Source organism: Alligator mississippiensis, chromosome 6 (assembly GCF_030867095.1).
Source record: "Alligator mississippiensis isolate rAllMis1 chromosome 6, rAllMis1, whole genome shotgun sequence".
NCBI lineage: Eukaryota > Metazoa > Chordata > Crocodylia > Alligatoridae > Alligator > Alligator mississippiensis.
The window spans coordinates 54,532,865-54,560,763 of record NC_081829.1 but is presented as its reverse complement, the minus strand read 5'-3'; the positions used below and the strand labels follow the sequence as shown (position 1 = coordinate 54,560,763).

General features: G+C 45.4%; 1 protein-coding gene across 4 annotated transcripts in view; it reads left to right on the top strand.

Annotated features, from left to right (window-relative positions):
- Window positions 1-27,899, top strand: part of HERC4 (HECT and RLD domain containing E3 ubiquitin protein ligase 4) — a 75,695-nt gene that overhangs the window by 32,141 nt on the left and 15,655 nt on the right. For 3 of the 4 annotated variants that reach the window (XM_059729878.1, XM_059729879.1, XM_006260067.4), the window contains 7 exons: window positions 12,139-12,263; window positions 14,350-14,409; window positions 14,553-14,664; window positions 15,223-15,412; window positions 18,027-18,199; window positions 21,598-21,714; window positions 25,177-25,275. In XM_059729878.1, coding sequence (XP_059585861.1) covers window positions 12,139-12,263; window positions 14,350-14,409; window positions 14,553-14,664; window positions 15,223-15,412; window positions 18,027-18,199; window positions 21,598-21,714; window positions 25,177-25,275 — 876 coding nt within the window. Of the gene's footprint in view, window positions 1-12,138; window positions 12,264-14,349; window positions 14,410-14,552; window positions 14,665-15,222; window positions 15,413-18,026; window positions 18,200-21,597; window positions 21,715-24,835; window positions 25,152-25,176; window positions 25,276-27,899 lie in introns of those variants that run through there. The other variant, XM_059729880.1, reaches the window with a different exon arrangement.

Sequence of the window (27,899 nt, the reverse complement as noted above, 5' to 3'; positions counted from 1 at the left end):
TGAACAAGCTTTGGGGCATCACAGCCTGACATGGGCTAGCCAGTTGTCTGAGTGGGTAAAAATTGTACCTCTGCTTCTCTGTTCCTGGGGGGCTGCCCAAAGTCTCTAAGGCTTTTAAACAATGCTTTCCCCCAGGCCACTGGTCCATTTCATTCTATTCCTGGCAACTGATGCGGAGACTTCGGATAGTCCTCCAGAGCATCCAGCATCCTGGGAAACCAGAGGCAGGAGTACACTCTGTATGCCCATACCCTTCTCTCCAAATCAGCCTGGAATGCCCCCAAAGCCTAGTCCGATACCAGGTATGGAATTAAATTGATAAGCAGCTTGGTGGGGGAAATGCTGCTTAAAAGCTGTGGAGTCTTTGGGCAGACCCCAGAATACTCATCTCTCTGAGAACCTAAAAGCAGAAGTTCAGGCACCACACTGCTACCTGTCTACCCATAAGGAAAGCCTTCTTAAGTACCCAGCCCCCTGGAAAAGGAGAAGAAGGGGTCCAGATAGCCCCTCCCAACCAAGTGACCCATACCTTCACCCACAAATCAGTCTCTGATGCACCAGACACTGGTGCATTGCCAGGAATTGAAGTAACTTGAGTGGATTGGGAGAAAGTGCTCTTTAGAAGCCACAAAAGCTCTGGTAGTCCCAGGGGTGTAGGTTGTAGCCTGTTGGTCTAAGGACATAGGCAGACAAGGTTCTTTGGGTGAATCTGATATCTTTCATTAGACCAACTTAAATAGATGGAAAAAAAAATTTAAACAAGCTTTCGGGTTCAAAAACCCTTTGTCAGGCTAAGGAAGTTTCAGCAGTTGTGTGCTCTTCCTGGATGGAATGAAAAGTAAAGAAGCCAGAGCCTGGGCTGGTATGCATGCAAGATAGGCAGTCAGTGAAGATGTAGATTGAGGAGGCAGTGGGTGAGAGAGAGGCTGGGTGTGGGGGAGAGAAGTTGGATGAATAGAGAGATACCTGAGGAGTCAGATGTCAGGCAGGCTATAACATGTCATAAATCCAATGTCTATATTTAGTCCATGATTTTTAGTATCCAGGAGGTTGATGAAGTGGAGTTCATAGGCTCGTCTCTGGGAAGTGTTTTGTAAGTTTTCTTTGAGGATCAGGACTGAGAGATTGGAGAGAGAGTGGTTTTCTTGTGAGAAATGTGCCCCCCAGGTAATCGGGTATTCCTGTCTTTGATAGATTTCCAGCGTGCATTCATTCTGATGCACAGTTGTTGTTTGGTCTCTCCTGTGTATTTTCCATCAGGGCATTTGGTGCATTGGATGAGATATATCGCATTTCTGGAGGTGCAGCTGTAAGATCCGGGAATGCTGATGGCTCTGTTGTGGGGTGTAGTAATTGTGGGGGTGGTGATGTGTTGGTCGGTTTTGCATTTCTTGTCATGACATGGTCTGGATCCATTTGGTGTGTTCTGGGCCTGAGGAAGTTTGCTTCTGGTGATGAGGTTAGCGAGGTTTGGTGCTTGTTTGAAGGCTAGGATGGGTGGCTCCACTTCATCAACCTCCTAGATACTAAAAATAGTGGACTAAATATAGACATTGGATTTATGACACATTATAACCTGCCTGACATATGACTCCCCAGGTACCTCTCCACTATTCATCCCCCTTCTCTCCCCCGCACCCAGCCTCTTTCTCCTGCATTGACTCCTCAATCTACATCTTCACTGACTGCCTATCTTGTATGCATACAAGCCCAGCTTTTTGCTTCTTTACTTTTCATTCTATCCAGGAAGAGCACACACCAACTGCTGAAACTTCCTTAGCCTGACGAAGGGTGTTGAACCAGAAAGCTTGCTTAACTTTTTTTCCCAATTATTTACATTGGTCTAATAAAAGATATCAGATTCACCTGAAGAACTTGTCTGGTAGTCCCAATCACTCAGCTATCAGGAACCCAGAAACAGGGGTGTAGGAGCCCCCTCCCATGCACACAAATGCCTGGGCATCCGCAGTTGGAATACAACAACACAAATTTTTGTTAACAGCAGGAATGGTCTTTACTGAACTCGGTTGCTCTTTATTGGATGCAGTGCTAGGGAGAAGGGGATCAGAAAATTGCATTTTCTGGTAATTGATGTCTTATAGATTCATAGATGCTAGGGTTGGAAGAGACCTCAATAGATCATCGAGTCTGACCCCCTGCATAGGCAGGAAGGAGTGCTGGGTTCAGATGACCCCAGCTATATGCTTATCTAACCTCCTCTTGAAGACCCCCAGGGTAGGGGAGAGCACCACCTCCCTTGGGAGCCCATTCCAGACCTTGGCCACTAACTGTGAAGAAGTTCTTCCTAATGTCTAGTCTAAATCTGCTCTCTGCTAGCTTGTGGCCATTATTTCTTGTAACCCCCGGGGGCGCCTTGGTGAATAAAACCTCACCAATTCCTTTCTGTGCCCCCGTGATGAACTTATGGGCAGCCACAAGGTCACCTCTCAGCCTTCTCTTGCGGAGGCTGAAGAGGTCCAGGTGCCCCAGTCTCTCCTCATAGGGCTTGGCCTGCAAGCCCTTAACCATACGAGTTGCCCTTCTCTGGACCATCTCCAGGTTATCCACATCCGTCTTGAAGTGTGGCGCCCAAAACTGCACGCAGTATTCCAACTGCGGTCTGACCAGCGCCCGATAGAGGGGAAGTATCACCTCCTTGGATCTGTTTGTCATGCATCTGCTGATGCACGATAAAGTGCCATTGGCTTTTTTGATGGCTTCGTCACACTGCCGGCTCATGTTCATCTTGGAGTCCACTAGGACTCCAAGATCCCTTTCCGCTTCCGTTCCACCAAGCAGGTCATTTCCTAGGCAGTAAGTATGCTGGACATTTTTCCTCCCTAGGTGCAGCACTTTGCATTTCTCCTTGTTGAATTGCATTCTGTTGTTTTCTGCCCATATGTCCAACCTGTCCAGGTCTGCTTGTAGTTGTTCCCTGCCCTCTGGTGTGTCCACTTCTCCCCACAGTTTTGTGTCATCTGCAAACTTTGACAGAGTACACTTCACTCCCTTGTCCAAGTCGCTGATGAAGACATTGAAGAGTATCGGTCTAAGGACCGAGCCCTGCGGGACCCCACTGCCCACACCCTTCCAGGTTGATACTGACCCATCCACTATGACTCTCTAGGTGCGACTCTCTAGCCAATTCGCCACCCACCGGACTGTGTAGTCATCCAAGTCACAGCCTCTTAACTTGTTTACCAGTATGGGGTGGGATACCGTATCGAAGGCCTTCCTGAAGTCTAAGTATACAACATCAATCCCCTACTCCTGCGTCCAGGCATTTTGTAACCTGGTCATAAAAAGAGACTAGATTAGTCAGGCACAATCTACCTGCTACTAACCCGTGCTGGTTTCCCCTCAGCATAATTTGTCCTGCCGGGCTCTCGCAAATGTGAGCCTTGATAATTTTTTCGAAGACTTCGCCTAGGATGGAGGTGAGACTGACTGGCCTACAGTTGCCTGGGTCCTCCTTTTCCCCTTCTTGAAAATGGGGACCACATTGGCCCTTTTCCAGTCCTCCGGGACCTGGCCTGTGCGCCACGACTGCTCAAATATTACCGCCAGTGGTTGTGCAATGACGTCAGCCAGTGCCTTCAGTACCCTCAGATGGAGCTCATCTGGGCCTGCCGACTTAAAGGCATCCAGTTCCTCCAAGTGACCCTGCACCATCTCGGGGTCTACGCTTGGTACTCTGGCGTCCTGCTGCTGCCTCTCTACAATCCCAGTGAGATCCTTGTCCTGCCCCTCACTTAGGAACACAGAGGCAAAGAACTCGTTGAGGAGTTCAGCCTTGTCCCCCCTGTCCATCACCAATTGCTTCTGCCCATTTAGTAGGGGTCCTGTTCCACCCTGGGCCTTCCTTTTACTCCCTATATAAAAAAAGAATTTTTTGTTATCCTTTACTTGGGATGCCATCCTCAGCTCCATGGTAGCTTTGGCTCGTCTAACTGCCTACCTACACGTGTGAGCAGAGGAGGTATACTCCTCTTTGGTAATCTCTCCCCATTTCCACTTTTTATATGCTCCCCTTTTAGTCCTCATTCTGCCCTGGATCACTCAACGCCGCCTCCTCTGGGTCTGCTTGGATCTCTTGACCTGTTTGGAGTGTGGAGAATGTGGCATTGCTTCCTGCCCAGAGGTTTCCTCCTCTCCTTCCATCTCCTGCAGGGTTGCCAGGGCCTCGTACCTGTTCACGAGTCAGACTGGAGGAACTGGTACCGGTTTACTGCAAGCAGCTCCAGTCCTGGATGTGACTGTCTGCCACTCTGCTGTAGAGGGCACTCCCCGGGGTGCTTCTTCCTTAGGTGTCTGGTCCTGCAGGGAAAGGAAGTAACTGTCAATTTCATCCTCCACCTCCCTGATACCCCTCAGCCTGCTAACCTCCTCCCGGAGCTCCCTCACCTGCGCCTCCAGAGCTCTAAGACGGGCACCTGCCAGACAGGTGTGGGGGCCCCCAATCTCTGCCCCCCCTGGCCCTGCTGGGGATCCCCCGCAGGTCAGGAGGCAGGGGGACACCAGCTCCCCCATGGGCTCAGTCTGGGTGGAGGCCTCAGACCAGGCACGGGTAGGCATGGCCCCCTGGGCAGAGGCCCTAACAGCACTCCTCGTCGACACCATTGTATACACTGCTGTTTGTTGGATCTGTGTGGTGTCTATGCTGTACCTGTACAGGAGTCTCCCTCCTGGTCCTTCCTGCTTGTCCGCCGGCACGAACGCCTGCGCAAATGCCCGCGCGCTCTGTTCGCGCTGCGCAGCTCGGGAGCGCAGCTCCCTACCAGCTCAGCTATAAGGGACCCGGGGGGCTTCCCCTCTGGATCCGGCTCAGCTGTGCTGGGTCCCTCCGCCCCACTTACCTTCGGGGGATCAGCTGTTGCTGCCCCCGCTGCTGATTCCTCTGCTGCTTCTGCCTCCGGTCAGTAAGTAAGTAAGGGGGCACACGTCTTCTTCCTCTTCTTTGGTGTCCAGCCAGCTGGGGCCTTCTCCCCTACTCAGGGAATACTGGGTAAACTGGGGCATTTGCCACTGGGAAGCATGCTGGGTTTGGTATTCACGACCATGCCCTGGTAGTGGTTTAACAGCACTGCAGTACGTAAAAGTTGATTTTGAACCTTGGGCAGCGTGCATAGATACCTTTTTATCGGAGTTTCGGGTCGGAAGGGACCTGAGCAGATCATCAAGTCCGACCCCCTGCCATGGCAGGAAAGAGTACTGGGGTCAAACGACCCTGGCAAGGTGTTTATCTAGCCTCCTTTTAAAGACTGCCAGGGTAGGAGTTAGCACCACTTCTCTTAGAAGTTGGTTCCAGATCCTAGCCGCCCTGTCAGTGAAGTAGCGCCTCCTGATGTCTAGCCTGAATCCACCCTCTGCCACCTTGTGACCATTATTTCTAGTCACTCCTAGTAGCCCTCGGGGGAACAGGAACTCCCCCAATGCCTGCTGGTCCCTCCCTGACTAGTTTGGAAACGGCCACTAGATCCCCCCTCAGCCTTCTCTTGTGGAGGCTGAACAGGTTCAGGTCCCTTAGCCTCTCCTCGTAGGGCCTGCCCTGCTGACCCCTGATCATGCGGGTGGCCCTCCTCTGGACCAGCAGAGTCCATGTTGTCCACATCCCTCCTGAAGTACGGCGCCCAGAACTGGACGCAGTACTCCAACTGCGGCCTGAGCAGTGTCGCATAGAGTGGGAGGATCACCTCCTTGGACCTGCTTGAGATGCATCTGTGGATGCATGACAAGGTACGGTTGGCCTTCCTGACTACATCCCCCACACTGTCAGCCCATGTTCATTTTGGCATCAGTAATGACTCCAAGATCCTTTTCTGCTTGTGCAGTGATGAGAAGGGAGTTCCCCAGCCTGTAGGTATGCTGCTGGTTCTTCTTCCTCAGGTGCAGTACCTTGCACTTGTCAGTGTTGAAACCAATCCTGTTCTCATCCGCCCACCCCTGTAGCCTGTCTAGGTCCGATTGCAACCTATTCCTCCCTTCTAGCGTGCCCAGTTCTCACCACATCTTAGTGTCGTCTGCGAATTTGAACAGGGTGCTTTTTACCCCCTCGCCCAAGTCGCTAATGAAGATGTTTGAATAGTGCGGGCCTGAGGACCGAGCCCTGCGGAACCCCACTGCCCACATCCCTCCAGGTTGAATAAGACCCATCCACCACCACTCTCTGGGTGCGGCCCTCCAGCCAACTAGTGACCCATTTGACTGTGTAGGTGTCGACGCCACAGTCCCCTAGTTTTTTAATGAGAATGGTGTGAGAGACAGTGTCGAAGGCCTTCCTAAAGTCCAGAAAGACTACATCCATTGCTACATCTGCGTCTAAGGATTTTGTGACGTGGTCATGGAAGGCCACCAGGTTGGTCTGACAGGACCTGCCTCTAATGAACCCGTTTTGGTTGCCCCTAATCATAATCTCCCCTGCTGGCCCCTCACGGACACGTGCCAGGATAATTCTCTCAGAAAGGTTACCCAGGATCGAGGTAAGACTGGCTGGCCTATAGTTTCCTGGGCCCTCCTTCCTCCCTTTTTTGAAAATGAGAACTACATTGGTCCTTTTCCAGTCCTCTGGCACCATGCCAGAGCACCATGAGCGCTCTTAAAGCCGTGCCAGGGGTCCTGCAATGACCTCTGCTAATTTCCTCAGCACTCTGGGTTGGAGATCGTCAGGACCTGCTTATTTAAATACGTCCCGTCCCTCCAGAAGTTCCCTGACTAGGTCCTCACTGACCCTAGGCCTGGGTGTGCCTCCCCTGGGTCCTATGGGGGTCCCGGTGTGGTGGGTGACCCGGTCCCTGCTCAGAAAAATGGAGGCAAAGAAATTGTTAAATAGGTTAGCTTTGCTGTCTGGTGCGACGATCAGATTTCCTAGTGTGTCCTGCAGAGGCCCCATGTTACCCGGTACCTTCTTTTTACCCCCCTATGTATTTAAAAAAGGACTTCTTGTTGTCTTTGATCCAGGTAGCTAGTCCCAGTTCCATCTCTGCCTTGGACTTCCTGACCACCCCCCTACAGTCCCAAGCAACCGAGGTATAGGCCTCCCTGGTGATGGCCCCTCTCTTCTATTGGTGTATGCCTCCTTTTTAGCTAGGAGACATTCCCATATGCTTTTGGTGAGCCATGGGGGCTTTTGCGCCCTCTTGCCCCCTTTGATCCGTGTTGGGATTACCTCCCCTTGGGCTTGGAGGATCGTCTCCTTAATGAACGACCAATCTTCTTGGACACTCAACTCCTCTCCCCTCTGGGACCTCAGTGCCTCCCCGACTTTTCTTCCTACCTCATTGAAATCCGTCCTCCTGAAGTCCAGGGCTGCTCCCTTGCTGCAGGCCTTTGCCACCTTGTGCTGGATGGTGAATTCCAGCAGGCGATGATCACTGTTGCCCAGGTGGTCGAGCATCTGCAGACCCCTCATCAGGCCATCGCCCGTGTCCAGGACCAGATCCAGCAAGGCGTCTCCCCTGGTGTGGCTGTGCATCTCCTGGGTTAGATGGAGGTCCTGTATCTTGGCTAGGGACCTACGTGAGCAGTCAGACCTGGCTGACTGCTTTTCCCAGCAGATGTCTGGAAAGTTCAGGTCACCCATGATGACCACGTCCTTTGACCTAACTACCTCCATGAGCTGACAAGAATTCCCGGTCTAGCTCTTCCCCTTGGTTGGGTGGTCTATAGTAGACCCCCACCGTTAAGTCCCTTTCCCCTTGACTTCCTTGTATTCTAACCCAGAGCACTTTAGTGCGCCCCTTCTCTGACCCCGTGCTACTCATTGAGGATGTGTTTGTCTCCTTGACGTAGAGTGCCACACCCCCACCTTTCCTCCCTGTCGTATCCCTCCTGTACAGCCTATAGCCCTTGATATTCACTGCCCAGTCGTGTGTTGGGTCCTACCACGTTTCGGTGAGCCCCACCGTGTCTGGGTTGGTGTCAGCTAGCAGGAGGGTAAGTTCCTCCTGCTTGTTCCCCATACTATGAGCATTTGTGTAGAGGCATTTGAGGCCTCCTGAAGATGTGTCCACTGGCTTCCTAATCTCAGTACTACCCGGGGCCCCTGTTGCTTACTTGGGTATTTGTTCTGCTCGTTGTCAGTCTAGGCTGGGCTGTTCTTGTGGATGACGCTTGGTTTAGTGGTCCAAGGCTTCCTCTGCCTTCGTCTTCCCCTTTCCCCGACGAACCTAGTTTAAAGCCCGCCGGAGGAGATTAGCCAACCTAGAAGAGAACACGTGCTTACCTTTGGGGTAAAGGTGAAACCCATCCCACCCAAGCATCTCTCTCATCCTGATGTGTGGGTCGTTGTCTAGGAAGCCGAAGCCTGCCTTAAAACCAGGACACTTGTGAGCTAGTTCCCAATTAGCGATACTTCTGGAACTTGGGGTGCACTGATAAAGATTTTTTTGGCCAGTACCGATGGCCGATTATTAACAAGCCGTATCAGCCAATATCGATCCGATAGCCCAGGGATTGTCAGCCGGGGGTACACATACTCCTAGGAGTACTTGGACCAGTCCTAGGGGGTACCCGTGGGTGGGTGGGGAAGGAGCGTCGCCACCTCCGAGGAGCAGGGCTGGAGCATGGTGAGGGCAGCAGCACCCCTCTGCAGGGCAGGGAAGCTCACACGTGGTGGCTGCTGCCACCACACACCAACCTGGTGAGCTTCCCCACCCTACAGAGAGGTGCTGCTGCCGTCACCCCAGCCCGGTGAGCTTGCCCACATACCCCACCCTGGCTCTGCTCCTTGGAGGCGGTGGAGCTCCGTTCCTGCATGCCATTCCCACCTCTGTGATCTGTATCTGGCCGCATGCCACTCCTGCTCCCCACCACTCGACATTCTGCCATGCGCTGCGCTACCCGCTCCCCTCTGCTCAGCATTTGGCATATGCCTACTTAGACATGCAGCCTGGCAGCTTGGAGAACAGAGTCTGGCTGGTATGCCTGTGAGGGAGGGATGAGGTGTGCTGGGGGGCAGATCAGGGCCCCCACTGTGTGGGAGGGAATGGGGCAGGGGCAGGTGCTGTCCAGCCAGGGTGGGGCACAGGACAGAGCCACAGGCAGCCTTATGTAGGGGGGTGGTGGGGGTGACTCCTGCTGCTGTGCGCACCCTGTGGGAGGCATGGGGGGCATATGCAATTTGTGTATGGGATGCGGGCGGGCTGCCTGCTGAGGGCTTGGGGCCAGGGGCTGCGCTGGCCTCTTCCTGGCAGAGGGGCTAGGCTGAGGCTGTGCTAGGGGCGGGTGGGGGTGGGGCAGGCAACAGTGCTGGGAGAGGAGGCTACGGGATGGCTACAACAAATTTTGGGATGACTGTAGCCCACCCCATAACCCCCCTCCCAGCTCTGTTGCTGGCCAGCTCCATCCCCACGCACCCTGACTGCAGCCCCAGCCCAGCCCCCATTGGAAAGAGGCTGGCACAGCCCCTGGCCCCAAGCACACAGTGGGCAGCCCGCCCTTGCCCCGCACAGAAATCCAGGGGTACGTGTCCCCCCATGCCGTCTCTGGGGGTGCGTGCAGCAGTGGGGAGCCGCCCCCCATCTTTGCGCCCTGTGCCCTCTGGACAAGCTGCCCGCAGCTGTGTCCCATGCCCCACCCTGCCCCCACCTGGCAGCACCTCCCCCTGCCCCACTTCCACTCCATTCCTCACTGTGTGGGTCTCGATCTGTCCTCACTATCATAGAAGTAGGGTCGGAAGGGACCTTATAGAGATCTTCAAGTCCGACCCCCTGATTGGGCAGGAGGGAAACTGGGCTCAAGTGACCCCAGCCAGGTAGGCATCGAGCCGCTTCTTAAAGACCCCCCGGGTAGGAGCCAGCACCACTTCCCTTGGAAGTTGGTTCCAGATTGTAGCCGCCCTAATTGTGAAGTAGTTCCTACGGATGTTTAATCTAAACCTACTCTCCAACAACTTGTGGCCATTATTCCTTGTTATCCCGGGAGGCGCTACGGGAAACAAGGTCTCCCCCAAACCCTTCTGGTCTCCCCTAGTGAGTTTATAGACGGTCACAAGGTCCCACTTCAGCCTTCTCTTGTGAAGGCTGAACAGGTTCAGGTCCTGTAGCCTCTCATTGTAGGGTCTGCCCTGCTGTCCCCGGATCATGCAGGTGGTCCTCCTCTGGACCTTCTCAATGTTGTCCACATCCCTCTTGAAGTGGGGTGCCCAGAACTGGACACAGTACTCCAGCTGTGGCCTAACCAGTGTCGCTTAGAGGGGGAGGATCACCTCCTTGGCCCTACTTGAGATGCACCTGTGGATGCACGATAGGGTCCGGTTAGCCCTGCCGACCGTGACCTCGCATTGTCGGCCCATGTTCATCCTGGAGTCAATGATGACTCCAAGATCCCTTTCTGACTCTGTGCCCTCAAGAATGGAGTTTCCCATCTTATAAGTGTGTTGCCGGTTACTACTGCCCAAGTGCAGCACCCTGCACTTGTCCGTATTGAAACGCATCCTGTTTTTGTTAGCCCACCCTTGCAACCTATCCAGGTCTTTCTGCAGTCTTTCCCTCCCTATTAGCTTGCCCACCTCACCCCAAATTTTGGTATCATCAGCAAATTTGAACAGGTTGCTTTTCACCCTGTTGTCCAAATCGCTGATAAAGAAATTGAACAGTGCGGGCCCAAGGACTGACCCCTGGGGGACTCCGCTGCCCACTTCCCCCCAGGTCGAATATGACCCATCCACCAGCACCCTCTGAGTACGACCCTTCAGCCAATTAGCAATCCATCTGACCATGTAGGCATCGATGCCACAGTCGTCTAGTTTTTTTAATGAGGATGGGGTGGGACACAGTGTCAAAGGCCTTGCTGAAGTCCAGAAAGACTACATCTGTGGCGATACCTGCATCCAATGCTTTTGTGACCTGATCGTAAAAGGCAATCAGGTTGGTCTGACATGACCTGCCCCTAATGAAACCGTGTGGGTTGTCCCTGAGCATCATCTCTGATGCCAGCCCATCACAGATGTGCTCCTTGATGATCTTCTCAAAGAGTTTCTCCAGGATTGAGGTAAAACTGACAGGCCTATAGTTGCCCAGGTCCTCCCTCCTCCCTTTCTTAAAGATGGGGACCACATTGGCTATCTTCCAATCATCTGGTACCTGGCCTGAGCACCATGAGCGCTCGTAAAGCCGTGCCAAGGGCCCAGCAATAACCCCTGCTAGCTCCCTCAACACCCTGGGGTGGAGGGCATCTGGACCTGCTGACTTGAACACGTCCAGCTCCTCCAGAAGCACTCTAACCCGGTCCTCCTCAGCCTTAGGTCTTGAGGCGTTCCTCTCGAGTCCGTCTTGAAACACAGTGGGGGAGTCCCAGTCCCTGCACAAGAAAACAGAGGTGAAGAATTTGTTAAGGATGTCTGCCTTCTCCTCTGGCGCAACCACCAGATTGCCCAGTGCATCTTGCAGGGGCCCCACATTTCCCGGTGCCTTCTTCATCCTCCCTATATATTTGAAAAAGGAGTTTTTATTATCTTTTATCTTGGACGCTAGTCCTAGCTCTATGTCCGCGTCAGCTTTCCTAACAGCCCCCCTACAGGCCCGAGCAGTGGAGGATACTCTTCTTTGGAGATAGCCCCCCCTTCCACTGGGTGTACGCCGCCTTTTTGGCAACCAGGCATTCCCGGACTTCCTCGGTGAGCCAGGGAGGTTTTCGGGCACTCTTGCCCCCCTTGCTTCTTGTTGGGATTGTCACCCCTTGGGCCCTGAGTATCGTCTCCTTAAGGAACGACCACTCATTTTAGGCACTGAGTTCCCCTGCCCTTGAGAACCCCAGCGCCTCTCTCACCAATCTCCTCAACTCTATGCCCCTTCCCTCCCTCCCGCCCCTTGCCCCCCACAGACTTAACCAGCCGGATGCTGCTCTCTACATTGCTGGGCTGCATTCCTGGCCGTGTGCATGCTGTGGCTGTGCACATGTGCGCGGCATTTATTGGTGGTATTATTGGCTACACCGGTCAAAAGAAGCCGATTGTTGATAATATCAATTTTACTTGTATTGGTGTCAATCCAATATAGACTGATATATTGGTGCACCTCTACCTGGAACAGTTTGTCTGCACCCTCAGTGGCTGAGTAGAGGGACCTTTTAACTGCAAGACTGATAAATTGGATAATTGTTCTCCTTTTCTATGGCTGACTTAATTTTTTTTAAATTTAGAACATGGTGTTACCAGATGATTTCAGATATCCTGACTCTTCAAAACAGATATGGACTGTGAATGAAGCATTTATTCAGAGATTGCTAACTTGCTCATCTGGAAGGCTTCCTGTTGAGATAGCCAAGTAAGTACAAACTATATTGTGAAAAAAACCTTTACTAATTGTATATCTGTATTGTGTTTGTTTAGTTCAGTTTAAAACTTCTATAGAGAACATCTTAGTTTTTCCTTTAATAACTAGCTTATCTGGATCCTTTGCTGTGCCCTCAGATGTGCTGCTCACAACTCAATTTAATTCTAGTTCTGCTTCCTTCATATTGAAGCAGAACTTAAAAAATTAAATAAAAGCAAGTTGCATGCATTTCAAAGTGAATAATGTTAGTTTCTTCCTGGACTGTAATATTCCTACTAGGTAATAGGCATCCCTGAGGGGAAGAGTGGCCTGAGTTTGTATAAGGGCAAGATTACACATGGCAGTTTACATAGTTTAAGGAATGCTTGACTGTTAAAGTTAGCATGTGCTGTGCGCAGTCCAGTGTTAGTGGTTAATACGGTCTCTAATGTGTGATACTCAGACCTGCTGCTAGAGGGCAGGTGAGCATGGGCATGGCTAGCATTTTAGCCACAATATAGGTCAGAGGGGAAGAGTGATTCCCATGCTGATTTGGATCGTTCTCTCTGGCTCCCAGTGACCTCTGAATCACCTCCCCCCCACATTTTCTCCAGATCACCCGGTGACACCCCATTCCCCACTTGCCTCCTCTTTCCCCCCATTGTTTTCAGCCTCCTGTACCATAAACCCCTTCACTAGGCCCCCAGTGAAAGTCCAGCTTGAGCACACAGACAGTGCTGAACCTGTAAATGTCATCAGGGTTCCTGCTACTTGTCTCTCCACCTGCCTTTTTACATTGTTTTGAAATTTACCTGGGCATGTTGGCATCCAGCATAGGAAGCCTGCCAGCAGCAATCCAGCAGTTCCTGTTTCCTGACTTTCAGCCTTTCGTCACCATTTTTCTTTTTACTGTGTAGAAGTAGACAAGTCTGTAAGCAAAGACAGGTAATCCACATGCTGATTCCTAAAAAAATAAGTAAGTAAATAAGCTTTGTAAATAAATAGTATGACTGCTACAGACTGAGAGATGATTCAGATTGGGAAAAGTGGCTCAACTGAGTTGAACTGGTTGATGGTGATCTTCAGGTTGACACAGAATACCCATAGGGATTTACCCATAGTGAATAAAACTAGCTGTACCATTAACTAAACAAATTCGCACTTGTGGATTTGAAAAAAAAAAAAAGTGTTTGGTGTTTGTATTGACAACTACTGCATCTGAGAATTGATTTTGACCATATTGGTGTTCAAACACATGCTTCACTAATTTAAAAAGCATATGTAACATAAAGACTAGTCACTTTTTAAGAGGGTTCCTCTTGTTCAACTATCTAGAAGTCTGGACCTATTTTAATATTTAATAGATAACACTGAATAGCAACACTGGTAAAGATATAGGGCATATTTACATGTGCTCTGGGAGTGGGGAGAAGGGTGCTTCAATTAAAGCAGCTCTGAGACCCTGTCTAATTCAAGTATCCAGAGCACCTCATGTATCAGCGTCCCTGTGCTTCAAAGTGGCGGCAGGGCACTTTATCTAAAGCTTGTCGAGCGAACTTTAGTTAAAGCACCCCTGTTGCCATTTTGAAGTGGGGACGCTAATACACGACGTGGAGGCTGGCTGGAGCATGGTAATTAGCATGCTGCAGCAGACACTATTAATCAAGCGTGCTCTAATGCACTGTCGGAGCAGCTTCCTGTCATGTGTACAGGCACCCATATTCACTGTCTACCAGTTAAAGATGCGGAAAAAGAGCTTCCCTGTAAAGCTCAGTAGAAAAGTAAGCACGTATTTTTTTTTTTTTTTTGTAGAAAAGTACATATTTGATGGTGGTTTTTTGTGGTTTGAAAATATGCAGAACAGTTGTTTCAACTATGATCCGTTTAATACATAAGTAGTCTAATGGAAGTAGTTTTGTCTGGACTGTCTTAGTGTAGCATCTTATTTAATGGTTAGCTTGACCAGTGTTACTCACTGATACTAGAACTGAAATTTGATGTGAAATGATATTTGTTAGAAAATAAAGATTCAAGTAGCTTTTCATTGTCTGTTATCTAATTTATTTTTTCTTTTTGCTTTTGATTTTTTTTTTTCCAGTGAAATAGATGGAACTTTTTCCTCAGCTGGCTGCCTAAATGGAAGTTTTTTAGCTGTCAGGTGAGTGGAACAGTCTTAAACAAGTTTACAAGCTAGCTCACTGAAACATATGTTACAAAGCTATCTTTTAAAAGAAAGAAGTGGGGGGCAATGTGGGGAGAGCAGGTGAATACCAAATTGACTTGTCCTTTTCTTTTATTTAGCAATGATGATCACTACAGAACCAGTACTAGATTTTCAGGGGTTGATATGAATGCTGCCAGACTGCTTTTTCACAAACTTATACAGCCTGATCATCCTCATATATCACAACAGGTTTGTTTGGCAAATCTTCCTTATGTTTAGACAACTTAACACATTCTACAATGTTGTTGCACCTTGCTCTTTAGTATAAATAAGTAACTTTATGCAGCAATTCCGTGTTGACTTGGAATTTGTAAGAAGCATATTCTATAGCAGCAGCATGTGTTGCAACTACATATTGTCACTATGTCCAGATTTCAATGATTTAATATGGTACTATTTTAAAATGTTTCAGTATATCCAAACTTGCTGTGAGTGTAGCTAATAGAGAACAGGAATGTTTGTATGATGTTGGCTTGTTTTTTTTCCTAAAGCACTGTAGTTCAGAATGGGATTTTTTCTGTGGAAAAGAGATCTTTACATGTATTTCAAAGCTTCCCTGTTATGTTAATGTATGTACATGCAATGTTTTCAAATTGCTTATCTGCAGTAAACATTTGCTTAATCCCTGTTAGAATAAAGTTCTTTTGCTTACTTTGTTGATGAAGTTTTGTTGGGGGTGGGGAGAATGGGTTGTTGTTGTTTAAAAGTTACTTCATAGAATGAAGTGTACACCTTGCAACCCTGTAGGTGGCAGCTAGTTTGGAAAAGAATCTTATTCCTAAATTGACAAGCTCCTTACCTGATGTTGAAGCCCTGAGGCTGTACCTCACCTTACCAGAATGTCCATTGATGAGTGACGTGAACAATTTCACAACATTAGCTCTTCCTTTTGGAGCAGCTGTTATAAATCTAGAAAAAGCTCCACTGAAAGTACTTGGTAAGAAATGTTTGGTATTGAAAGTGGCTGAAGATCTGTAAAATGTGCAGAAATTAATCCTATGGTGTTTACAACATATAAAATGTAGGCATGGTTCCCCAAAGAGAAAGTTAGAAGTCCAGTTCTTTTTCTTCCCTATTATTTCGTTTTAGAGAGGTATTTTCCCTGCTTAGTTGGCCAGGGATGTTCTTTGTGTCTGGATAAATTAATTACCAGTCCGTGCAAATTGATTACTTAATTTTACTCTTCAATCTGATTTCTTTTGGGAGTGAAACTGTTTGTAGTTCAATGATTTTTTTTTCTGAAAGTGTTTTAGATGGTATTGGTGTGGCCATGCTATTCACGGGCATAATTAATACTGTACTTACCACATACCATACACATCTTTTGCCCCAAAATCAGCCCTACAAAATTGGGGTGCATTTCTTAATCTGATTTTCTATTCTGGAATGGAGTTGCTATAAAATGGCCACCATGCTTCTCCCCGTGCCAGCCTCGGGGAGGAAGGGGGCAGAGTTAATCCTTCAGGGTCCTTGGGGTAGCTGCTGCCAATTTGCCAGTGATGGAGAGAGGGTTAACACTTTAGCTTTTGCTTAGGTGCTGCTCATAATTCATCCATATTGTCAGGGTTCCCTGCAGTCAGAATTCAGCCAGAAGTAGAAAAATCTTTTTCTCTTATTTCTGCCTTTCTAGAGCAAGATGTGCATTTTATTTGGGCACATGTGGTATGTGAGAAAATAAAGTATTCACATTTTCGTTCCTCTTCATATTCAGGATTATTAGCAGAATATAAAATGGCATTGTCAGGTATACCTGACCTTGTCTTAACTCTTTAAAAGAATAGTTTTGTAATAAATCCATATAGACATATTCCTTGTATGTGAACGGAGTCATTAGCTCTTCTTTCTTCATAAATAGCATTTCCCAAGTAGGTTACAGAACTGTTAAATAAGAGACATTAAAATTGTAGCTTTGAAATGCTTTGACAAAACATTTTACCTTTATTTTTTTAAATAGCTCCCCCCATTGCCTCCCTAATCTGAGCTAGCATGTTTTTGCAAATGCAAAACAAAATCACTGTAGTGTTCTTGTTCTACTACATTACAAATTCTTATCCTGTTTATTACCCTCTGTCATTTTGAGTTCTTTAGAAACTGCAGTTTTCAAATAATCTCCTTGCCACTGAAAGTTGTTTGATATTGTTCTTTCCCTTTCTGCCTTGCCCCAGGATTTTCTCACTTTAATTTTAAATTTGAATGACATCTTCTGTGTTATTTCCTGTCTATATTTGTAATGTCTCTAGTCCCTTTTGTAGCACCATTCTCAGTATGCATTATCAGTGGGTACATCTACATGTGCTATTAATCCAAAGCAATGAACTCTAGTGCACACTGCACCAGAGTTTATTGCTCCCAGATGTGCTATTTGAACATGTGCCTGGGATCATGGTATGTTGAACTGGGTCGGGGCAGCCTGGGCTGGCAGGGGGCCTGGGTGGGTCAGCCTGCTAGCCGGGGGCTGCTCCAACCTGGCTCAGCATGCTGTAGAGAGGCTGGCTGGGGTACGAGTGTTCTCCAGTGCGGGACTAGCTGGCAGGTAGCTCCTGCACTGAAGCACCACTATACTCCAGCCAGCTGGGTCAAAGTCTGTATGTGTGGTGCTGCAGGGTAAAAAAACTCTGCAGCAGGTTACTCTGCAGCAGTATTTACAAGTACTGCCCTGCTGTGGAGTTAGTTACCTATGGTTTAATAGGGCTGCACATGTAGACACGAGACGTTTCCTACGGAGCTAATTAGTCTACTGTGCAATAAATGTCTCATGTAGACACACCCAGTGTGAAATTACTGGGAAGTTTGTCTAGTGCAGACACGTACTAAGACTTTTTTCTGATCGGGTCAATTTCTGCACCTTTTGTTCTCTCAAATGGTCCAGTTTTCTTCAGTAAGACTGTTGCATGAATTACAGGATCAGTCCCTCTTTTGATATCAGAAGTGATTTTTATAGTGTTAATTTAGCAGAATTGCTATAATTAAGGAACTTTCAGGTTGGGTATATGCTGGGAACAGCTTGCTACTGAAGGATTTGCAGCATTTCTACCATTCTGCAACCTTGGGAATGGTAATAGGCTGGGAATAGCACTGTGACTCCTTTCCTGATTCTTATCTGTCCCCATACACAGTTGTAGTTGCATACTGGGAAATGTGCATCTTTTCTAGGACCCATGCACTTGCTAATTCATTCTGCTTATTTTCATTTACTGCTTTTTAATTTCCCTTTGAAGTTGCTACAGTCACAGGGATTACATCTGCTGCTAGCTTCCATGTTTTTCCAAATTAAAGCTGCTTCAGTATGGTGTGTCAAATGTCTCTCAGATTTCTACCTTCAATAAAATATCCATGTGGTGACAATATAGTGAAATAAATTTGTGTAGGAAGAAAATGATAATTTCCTTTTTCTCTATCCTACCCTTAATTATCTCTCCCTCTAGCTTTCAGCTATTGGCATACATAATTTTTGTTTTAGGGAAAAGGACAGAATAACTTTCAGCAGAAGGACAGGATAACTAAGTTGGAGTAACAAGCATTACATTTATGTGCTTTTCTTTTCATAATAGAAAATTGGTGGTCTGTACTTGAACCTCCATTGTTTCTCAAGATAGTGGAACTTTACAAGGATGTTGTGGTTCACCTCTTGAAATTGTACAAGATTGGAATCCCCACTTCTGAAAGAAGAATCTTTAGCAGTTTTCTACACACTGCTTTCAAAGTTCTGGAAATATTACATAAGGTATGTCTGAGCCAATTCTAGCCAATTGTTTTTTCTGAGTTTCTTATTTTGCCAGCTCTTGTGCACTTTCTCAGGTCCTTTTCTTAGCCTGGAAATGGACGCTGTCTGACTTCTCATTTTTGCCACCATGAAATTTTTATGGTGGCACAAATGCTGAGCAAATAAAAGTGGATATCCTTTGTTGTGCCACATGAAGGGTGACAAAGGTGGTTATTGACTTTGCTGCTTTATTGTGGTTGACATCTTTTACCTCTGGTGCATTCCTGCACGGTAAGATCTGTGCCTTAGGTCTGGCCAGGAAAAATGCCCTGCTTCCCCCATGCAGCCAGGTGTGTGCCCTGGGTCTAGCTGGGTGGGGAAAAAGCCTTGGTTCCCATGCTTAGCCAGATGCATGTCCCGGGTGTGTTTGGGTGGGGAAAACTCCTTTCCTGCACAGCCAGATCCATTCTCGACCCAGGGGAATCCAGGGTCAAGGGGAAACCCAGGCTTTCTCTGCCTGACCAGATCTGGGTTATGGGTCTGGCTGAGTGGGGCAATTGTCATGCTTCAGCAGACTTGATTAATTTTGTCTGCTCCAATACACTGGAATTCCAGTGCGTTGGAGCAGCCTCTGCGCTCATGTATAGACACACAAGGCGACTTTTGACAACCCAACTATATATACAGCCTAGCATAATGGAACCTTTAATCTTGATTGGAAGCTCCATATTACATATATTAATAATAATACAAAAGAAACAGATGCCTAGACAAATCTTGAGAAGCTGCTGTGGATCTAGAGGTAGTGGCAAGGATCTGGGAGGGGAGGGGGAGCAGCAGTGGAGAGGTGTCTTGTACATCATGTGTCCATTTGGGTGTGTGTTATACACCACTTAACATGATGGGAGCTTGATCTTGATCAGTAGCCAGCCTTTCAAATTAGATGGCCCATGTGGGAACAGGGATTTCAGCTTCTTCCACCTTGCAAGGGAACTAGATTGTTTTCAAACGTTGGAATAGTCAGCTAGGCAGTATGGCTGTCTATTAATAAGTTCCTGGAAGAATTAATTAGACCTTAATTGGTGACAGACCCCAGCCCTTTAAATTTCTGAGAGGTGGGTGTCTACTAGGTCCATTTGAGTACTCCTTCCTCTCTCCACCCTCCTTCAAATGAGTTCTGAAAAAGCAATTCTTCAGTCATTGTTTAATTGTTCTTCTCTCTTCTTTAGAGGGTGGTTATTGATTAATTCCCTGAGGATTGTGAAAGTATTCAAAGAGGGGAGAGAAATTGCTCACCTGTAACAGGAGCTTGCCAGATCACATGAAAATTTTCCTCATGTTCCATTCCTTTGTTTTGTGGTCTTATTGAAAACTGGAAAAGTGGATCAACAAATGCCTCATTCTAAAATAGGTCATAGCTTGATGTCTGCATGGTGCCTGAGAATCAAAACTGTAGATCTAAACATCCCTTGACTGCTGGATAGCAGTCTTTGATCCCCACACATTACTTTATTCCTTGTGAGAATTGTTCTTCTTTGCTATACCAGTGTTTCTCAGCCTTTTTAGATTCAGGGCACTCCTCCACAACTTCTTAAATTTGATGGTAGCCTGCTTGAGAAATACCGTTGTGTTGCCCCTGCTTACGTCAGCAGTTCTTAACCAGGGTGATGCTGCAGCCAGATGGAATTGCCCCGTGTGTCTTGTGCACGGCTAGATAAGTCTAAGCTGGCAGGAATGCCCACCTCAACGCGTCTCTTGGAAACAGGGTGCCTGAGGGTGGGGTGGCTTCTCTGATGCGCTATAATTACAGTGCATTGGAGTGGATTCTATTAATTGAGTCTGCTGGAGCGTGTTAATTAGTGTGCTTCAGAAGCTTTCGTGTCTCATGTGTCAGCGTCCCTGAGCTTCAAAATGGCAGTGGGGACTCTTTAACTAAAACTCATTTGATGAGCTTTAGTTAATGTGCTCTTGCTGCCATTTTGATATACTGATATACAAGACCCTCTTGGCACTTTTTAATTCGAGTGGCTCTCGGATCTGCTCCCCCCTGGAGCACACGTAAAAATGCCCAGAGGTCCATGGGACAATTCTGCCTGCCCTGTGCACCTCTGTTTCAGGAAGGAGCATGGGGGGTGTGGAGGCAGAACAGGAAGGACTGCAGCAAGCTGGGAACTCCTACCTGCTTTAACTTAACAGATTACTGTAATGCAGGTAAGTCTGTGTGCCTCATGCCACAGCCCTTCCTGATCTGACTTGTTCATGAGATGCGTGGGGAAATTCTTCCTGTTTGCAGCAGCGGCAGCACCTGTGTCATGGCACCCCCGAAAATGTCTTGCTGTCACTGTGGCTGAGAACCAGTGTGCTAGACCTCCAGAATCAGTCCAGTCCAGAAGACATTTTACATCCTCAGGTCATGCTTTTTGACATATTGCACCACCATTATCCTTGATGCAAACCTTAGAAATGAGAAGTATGGTTTTTAAAGAACTCTGATTTTTCTGTGCATCACTCTAGTGCTATTTGGCAATATATTACAGATGTCCTAGAGATTACTCGGTATTTAGAGACTTGAAGTCCAAAGTGACAGTATAACTGAAGTTACTGGAAGAGAAGCAATATGGCTTCAATTTCCAAAATATGAAAAATACAAAAGCATATTCTTTTAAAGATCCCCTAAGATCTCTTCATTGTTATTTCCCTTTAGTGCACAGCACTATTAGAGAGGTTGGGTTTTTTTTTCTTTTTAATTCGGGCATAGTGAGTGGAATAAAAGACAACAGGAGGAGACTTTAAAATTATAGCAGCTCTTCCAGTATTTTTGTGTTCATCGCTTCCTGTTCTTGTGTCCAGGGTAAGTGAACTTTTATGAGAGGTTTTCCTTGTACGTTTTAGAAAAATCTAGGCAACCATCCCAATGCCTTGTCAGTATACAGTGTTAAAAGGCCATATGTGTACTGATCATGAGCTTGTAGAGAGATGTCTGGGGATTCCTTACTGCACTGAAACCTAAGCTTGTAAGAAAGATGGATTGGGCAGTCTAGTTACACAGACAAGATTGGGAGAATCTGGGTTTCTGGCAAGTAAATGTTTGTCTCTTTCAAGAAGAAAATGGTGCACTAGCATATGCCACAGAGAAGGTAGATGTAGCTAATTTATTTGTTTACATGAATCTATTGTAAGCAGTTAGTAACATGGCTGCTTTCAGCTAAATTAGAAATTACTCTTTAAAGAGGATGTTTCCTGTATTCCCTCCCTTTTTTATTTCCTAAGCATAACAGTATTTTTTATTTTTAACTATTTAGTCAAAGACAATACTAATATATAGTTTTTTGGTGACTGAAGGTTTTTAATCTTAGTCATTTAAATGGGGAGATGATATAAAAATATAGCTAATTTAAAGCTAAATTTTGTTTATTTAGGTAAATGAGAGAGGACAAATTATACAGTATGATAAATTCTACATTCATGAAATTGAAGATTTGATTGACATCAGAAATGACTATATCAACTGGGTCCAGCATCAGGCATATGGAATGGTAAGAGAGCCATTTGTTTTATTTTAAAATTTGACAACAGCTTCTCTCTGATCAGCAGGTATTCTATTTTTCTTCTATTCATAAATATGTCTTCACAGGTTTATGATGGCTTCACTGTTGATTTTGATGATGGAGTACACAGTTGAACAAGAGTAATTAAAGATAATGAAAATTTTAGTAGGGAAAACCATTAAAAGTATATCTATATGGCACAATGCAGTGCTATACAAGGATAGCATAAGCTAGCTTTGAGGAGCCTTAAAAGTGAAGGCAAATACTTTATTTGCAGTGGAGAAAGGGGCAGCATCCTGAGCAGAGCAAGATGGAGTTGTATATTTCTTGACCAGAAAGAAGGATGTTGCAATACTTGTCATGTGAGACCAAAAAATACATTGTGTTAAATGATTTAAGGAGCTCGGTCTTTTGCTGATCAAACAGAAAATGGAGAGGTAATTTAACTTTTTGCAATAAAGTATTGTAAATGTAACTACACACGTCTCTCTTAGTTATACTTTCAGATTGAGGAGTCCTGCTTATTAGGGCTATGTGAAGCTTCGGTCACTGATTTGATTCAGAGAAGATTCAGCCCGATTCGGTATCTGAATCTTTGAATCCGAATCGAATTAGGAGACCCATTAATCTTTTTTAATCGAATCGTAAGTGTCCAAAATTCAATTCGGAGAGATTCGATGATTCGGACATAGACACAGCTTTAAATGTTTTTTCTATAGACCTCAAGCTACCACGTGGCTCGTGAATGCTGAGGTGGTGGGGCGGATGGAGTGTTCCACAGGAGCACAGGGGGGTCCCCAGTGTGCTTGACGGCGGACCTGGAAGTGGACCAGAAGCAGTTCTGGTCCGCTTCCGGGTCTGCCGCGGAATGCGTGGGGGACCCCCCCCCCAGCTCAGCAGCTGGTGCCTCCTGGGTCTGGGGGGACACCTGGGGTTCCCCCACAGCTAATCGCCAAGCCAGGGTGGTGCAGGGGGTATCCCCTGCGTGCTTGGCGGTGGACCCAGAAACGGACCAGAAATACTTCCAGTCCACTTCTGGGTCCACCGCTGAGCACGTGGGGGGAGGGGTGGTGAGGGGGAATGACACGCTCCTTTGGGATGCTCCATCTGCCCCACCATCTCAGTGTTCACGAGCCACACCTGGTACCTTGAGGTGTGTAGAAAAAACAAATAAAGCTGTGTCTATGGCCGAATTGGAATCGAATCACTGTCCCCTGAATTGGGCCAAATCCGAATCGAATACTGCCCACTTTACATACCCCTACTGTTTATCACTTGATGTCTTCTGGGCAGTTCCATCTTGTGTTCTCATACAACTTTTTGGTTTATGTGGGGTTTTTTGTTTGTTTGCTGGTTGTTTGTTTGTTTTTTAAAGAACACACCACATTCTGTTTGTATAGCGTTCCAGGCCCTAATAGTCCATTCACACAGGAGAGGAAGAGGTTGTAGCACATTTGTCCAGTTGGCATCAGCTGTTCCTTGTATTTGCAACATTCGCAAGCCATTTGATAAATATTTTTAAGTTGATCTTTAAACAGTTTTTTCACAGACATTTAGTGCCTGAAGTTGTGATGTCATCTCACTTGAAATGATAACCAGGTCTATCTTCTGGTCATGCAGCTTGTGTGTGCCTTTTTTTCTTTTTCAAATTGCGTTGGTGTGTGTTCTCCAAATGTCCAACTGTTATTTATTTCCTACTTTAAGATCAGGCCATTTTCAGGAGATCAGTTGGGTATTATATACTGCATTTGTAAATTCAAAGGAATGTGGTAAATCTCTTCTCTTGTGTTCAATTTTTTTAAATGCCTTTCTGTTCAACCTGTAATTCCAAATTCTGCATTTTGTACTAGCAAGGTCAAAGGTCTGTTAGGGCTTTTGTACACCTGCGTACACTGCGATGCATGCATTTGTATAAATGGCAAAATGCGTATCAACGCTGAGAAAATAGCAGTGGCACACTTTTGAACTAAAACATATCAAAGTTATTTTAGTTCAAAAGTGCACCGCCACCATTTTCTGTGCGCTGACACATTTCACCATTTATGCAAATGCATGCAATGCGGTACCGTGTGTGTCAGCTTGCGCCTTCTGCAGACTTGATTAATGAAGGCTGTTCCAACGCGCTGGATTTTTGGTGTGTCACAGTACTATATACAGTAGTATATCCTACACTTGGGAAACATTGCTTGTAAGTTTCTTGAGCTCTTACCATCTGAGTAGGAGCCCCATCAGTGCTTGCCTTCAGTGGTAAGACAAAACAAGATAGGATCTAAAAATAAAGTATTAATTTCCAGAATTGTTCTAAATAATTGGGATATTGCCTGAAAAAACCATCAGTGAAAAGCATGATTAGAAGAGAAAATAAGAGAAGTCAGGATTCCACAAAGCTCCATGAATATGCATTTCTCTGTCTTATGTGAAGACCTTGTTAGGTTCTTATCTTTACTCATTAAGGAATTTAAAAAAAAGCCTTGGTAGATAGTCAGAGTTATAATAACCTCTGCAAGTTGCATATTCAGACAATTCTGGTGGTATTTATGTATCATTGTTTTGATCTTTTTTTAAAAATTGTTGTAATTGGTTTATATTTCCTGGTCTTGACAAGAACCTTTATCATTCAGCAGTGGATGAGGAAAATAAGCCAAAAACAGACTTATAACTTATATCCTAGTATTATACTTTTCATATACAATCTCTTCTCTAATTCTTTTAGTACAGTAGAACTACAAATAGTGGAAATATAATACACCTGTTTTCATGTCTTTATGTGCTTTTGCACATGCAGTTTGAATGTGTTGTATTAAAATGTTGCTCTAATGTTCTGTAATATCTTGACAAATGAGAATACATAGAGCTTGGTTTCTGCATAGCTATGCAGCAGGCAGGTATAAAATGCCAGCATTTTTAAAAGCCAATATCATAGGTTTGGCTACAGTGTGTGGGTTAATCCCAAATAAACGTTATGGGGTTTTTTGCTTTCCCTGGTAACTCCTTTAAAAATACTGTAGCTAACTATTTGAAGTGCTGCTTCCAAGAGGAATAATTAATGCAGACACTAATGCTGCTTTTTCATCTTAATTATTGCTACGTTTGTGCAATGCTGTCATAGGACATCAATCATGGATTAACAGAGGTAAGATTGGTTGTAATCTAGTTGCTGTTGAAGGGTGCAAGGAAATCAGAAATTAAGATATATGCCTGTCAATTTTAATTTTTAACTACAACTTTTAAGTAGATCTTTTAATGAGCATGAGTGTAATCAGAAATGCAACCCTACAAAATTCCCTGGATTAAGTAAATTTATGAAGTTGTAAATTGAATTCTTCTGATAAGTCATAAATGTCAAAGAGTTTAAAGTAGAATCATTTTTCAATGCCATTTTTCTAACTAAACTGAAACTTTACCATTTCAGAACTCTGCATGCTAATATTTTTCTCTTTTTGGTTCTAGCTAGCAGAGATTCCAGTTACAATTTGCACATACCCCTTTGTGTTTGATGCACAGGCAAAAACTACACTCTTGCAAACAGATGCAGTCTTACAGATGCAGGTAAGAGTATTTCACTTCAAAAAAAAAATTCTAAAGGGATAATAACAGTATTCAAATACTGTGAAAACGAATGTTTCTTGCTTTTTATAAACAGGTAATTTGAGGGTATAAATAGAAATAGTTAGACTTTTTTCTCTTTATTTCCCCCCTCCCCTCTTTTGGAATTTTGTGCCTGCTTGAAATCATATACTTTTGGTAGTCACAAACATAATCGTGTTTGTAGGACACTTCTCTCCTCTCCTGTTTCACTAGCTAGATGGTGTTTTTCTGCTAAAACTTTGCTTAACACCATATTTCTCAATTGAAAATGCACATATCCTTGCACATGGAGATATTTGGGAAATTCTAGGGAGTATGTAAGAGGAAAGAATGGGAAGGTAGGAAGAGGAAAAGAGAAAATACATAGGAACAGAGACTAGAAAGACAAATGAACAAAACTTGTATCATATCTTAAGGCTCGGGACAAGTTACACATAATTTGGTATAAGTGATCGGAAACTGGTTCAAATCTATAACACAACAGAAGTTCAGTGCACATAAACAGCTTTCAAAATGACCAAAACTGGCTTTAAGGTAAACCTGCCTGGATGTAGCATCAACCTTAGCTGATCTAGGTTAAATCGGTTTATTGAACTTCTTTCCCAGATTCCCTCCAGATTGAAGTTAACTCACAGTCCCCCAGCATCCCAGGATACTTTGCACCTCCCTGCAATCCCCCTTGCCCCTTGACAGGGTGGGCAGGCTAGTCTTTACCCAAGCTGTCTGCTCCAGCAAAGCAGGGAGGGAGGCATGCTCTAGTGCCCCCCAACTTCTGGCATAGGCCACTGCAGGCATGTGCCTGCATTTCCGGAATCAAAAGTGAATGTTTCTTCACTTGCTTATCAGTTTAGTCTACACAGCTTAGACTAACCTGCAAAGATTGAATCAATTTAACCTCAGACTTTTTGTCTGTACTTAGCTTAAGTGGTTGGAGAGACTACAGTTTGGTTTTAGTGACGTATAAGGGTCACTTTTTATTATCCATAATATGGAATCAGAGGGATACAAAGTGCTAAAACGTTAAAAGGGTGTGTGACTCAAAAGGTTAGGGAACAACTGAGCTATCCCAATCCATGAAAGGCGTGGTTTATCTGCATCTGTAATACAGTGAGAAAGTCTAGACTTGATAGTTTTAAATGCAACTTTTGTGGGAGGTGAAAACAGATTTAATAGTCTGGAAAAATCATTGCAATTTCTACATTTTACTGTTAATCACAGTTAATGTTAATTAATCCTTGGCTATTTTCATGTTTAATGCCATTATCCATTATATTTTCATATTGTGCAGTTTCTGCTAGTACCTAGTCCAGTTTTGCTTTTACTCTGGATAAGATTAATCTATAACTGAGTGTTTGGTGCAGGGAGAGGGAGTATAAGTATTTTGTAATTTACCACTGGAAGAGTGTTTTTGTTCCTTTGTTTTTCTGTGTTCCTAGGAACACTGAAATAACCTTTCTGGTGCTAATTCTTAAGTTGTAGGCTGGTGCTTGTTTATGATAATGGGGTCATTTTTTTTTTTTTTTTAATACCAGCATATATAGAGGGGATGAAACAAGTGAAGGAATGCTAAGAGAAGGCTATTCTGGCATAATAGTTCATAGATTTCATAGATTGTTAAAGTCGGAAGGGACCTCAGTAGATTGAATTTGATCCTCTGCCCAAATACTGCATCCCTTAAACCCTCCCATCCCTTGTTTTATGTTATCTCTTTTATACTGGTTTGCTTATAGTGAAATCAACTAATGTCTTGAAGTTGGAGTTAGATGGAAAAAGGAGAATCTGTGCTTGTACCAAATATATAAAAATAAAATATGGTATTTACAAAGCTTGTACTTGTCATTAGTGCTGAACAATCAATCAGCAGATATCCAATGAACAGAAAAATAAGAGGGGAATTTAAGAAAAATGTTCACCCTGTTTTTGTTTCTTTTCACAGAAATGGTAATATTTTAAGTGCATCGAAGTTGATATTTAATCAGCTTTTAGGAACTCTGTACTCTTAATTAGTATACTCCCAATAATATTTTGTTTAGAGTGATCATGTGTTTGGTGAGGAGACTAAATGGCAGGAGTGGAAGTAATGTAAAAAAAAAAGAGGGGGGAAAATGTAAAATAGATAAGTAAATGGAATAATTTCTTAATGTGTGTGTGTATATATATAGTAGATAAATTAGAGGCCATAGTAGAAGTGCTTATGGTGTGGCCTGTCAGATTCCAGTGAATCTATGCATTCTGCTAAATACCTTGACACAAGGACACAAAAAGGGAAAGGAAAGGATGAGTTGTGATGTTGCTTTGTTTTGTATGCATTTTTTTTAAAAATTGGAGTATAACTCAGTGCTTAAGATTTACTACACACTTCAGTACTGATGCTAAGGTGATAGAAAGTGGTGGTTAGCTGTGTTAGTCTGAAGTCAGGCAGAATATAGGGAAGAGTGGCCCCTTAGGTCCTTGTTAGATGTTAAGTTTATCATGTGATTGTGTCAGTCATGACATAAATTGCAACATGTTACACATTTACAGGGTTTATGGTACAATAAAATGGCAAACAAGCTGCAAAGCTCCCCACATTTGACCATATAGCA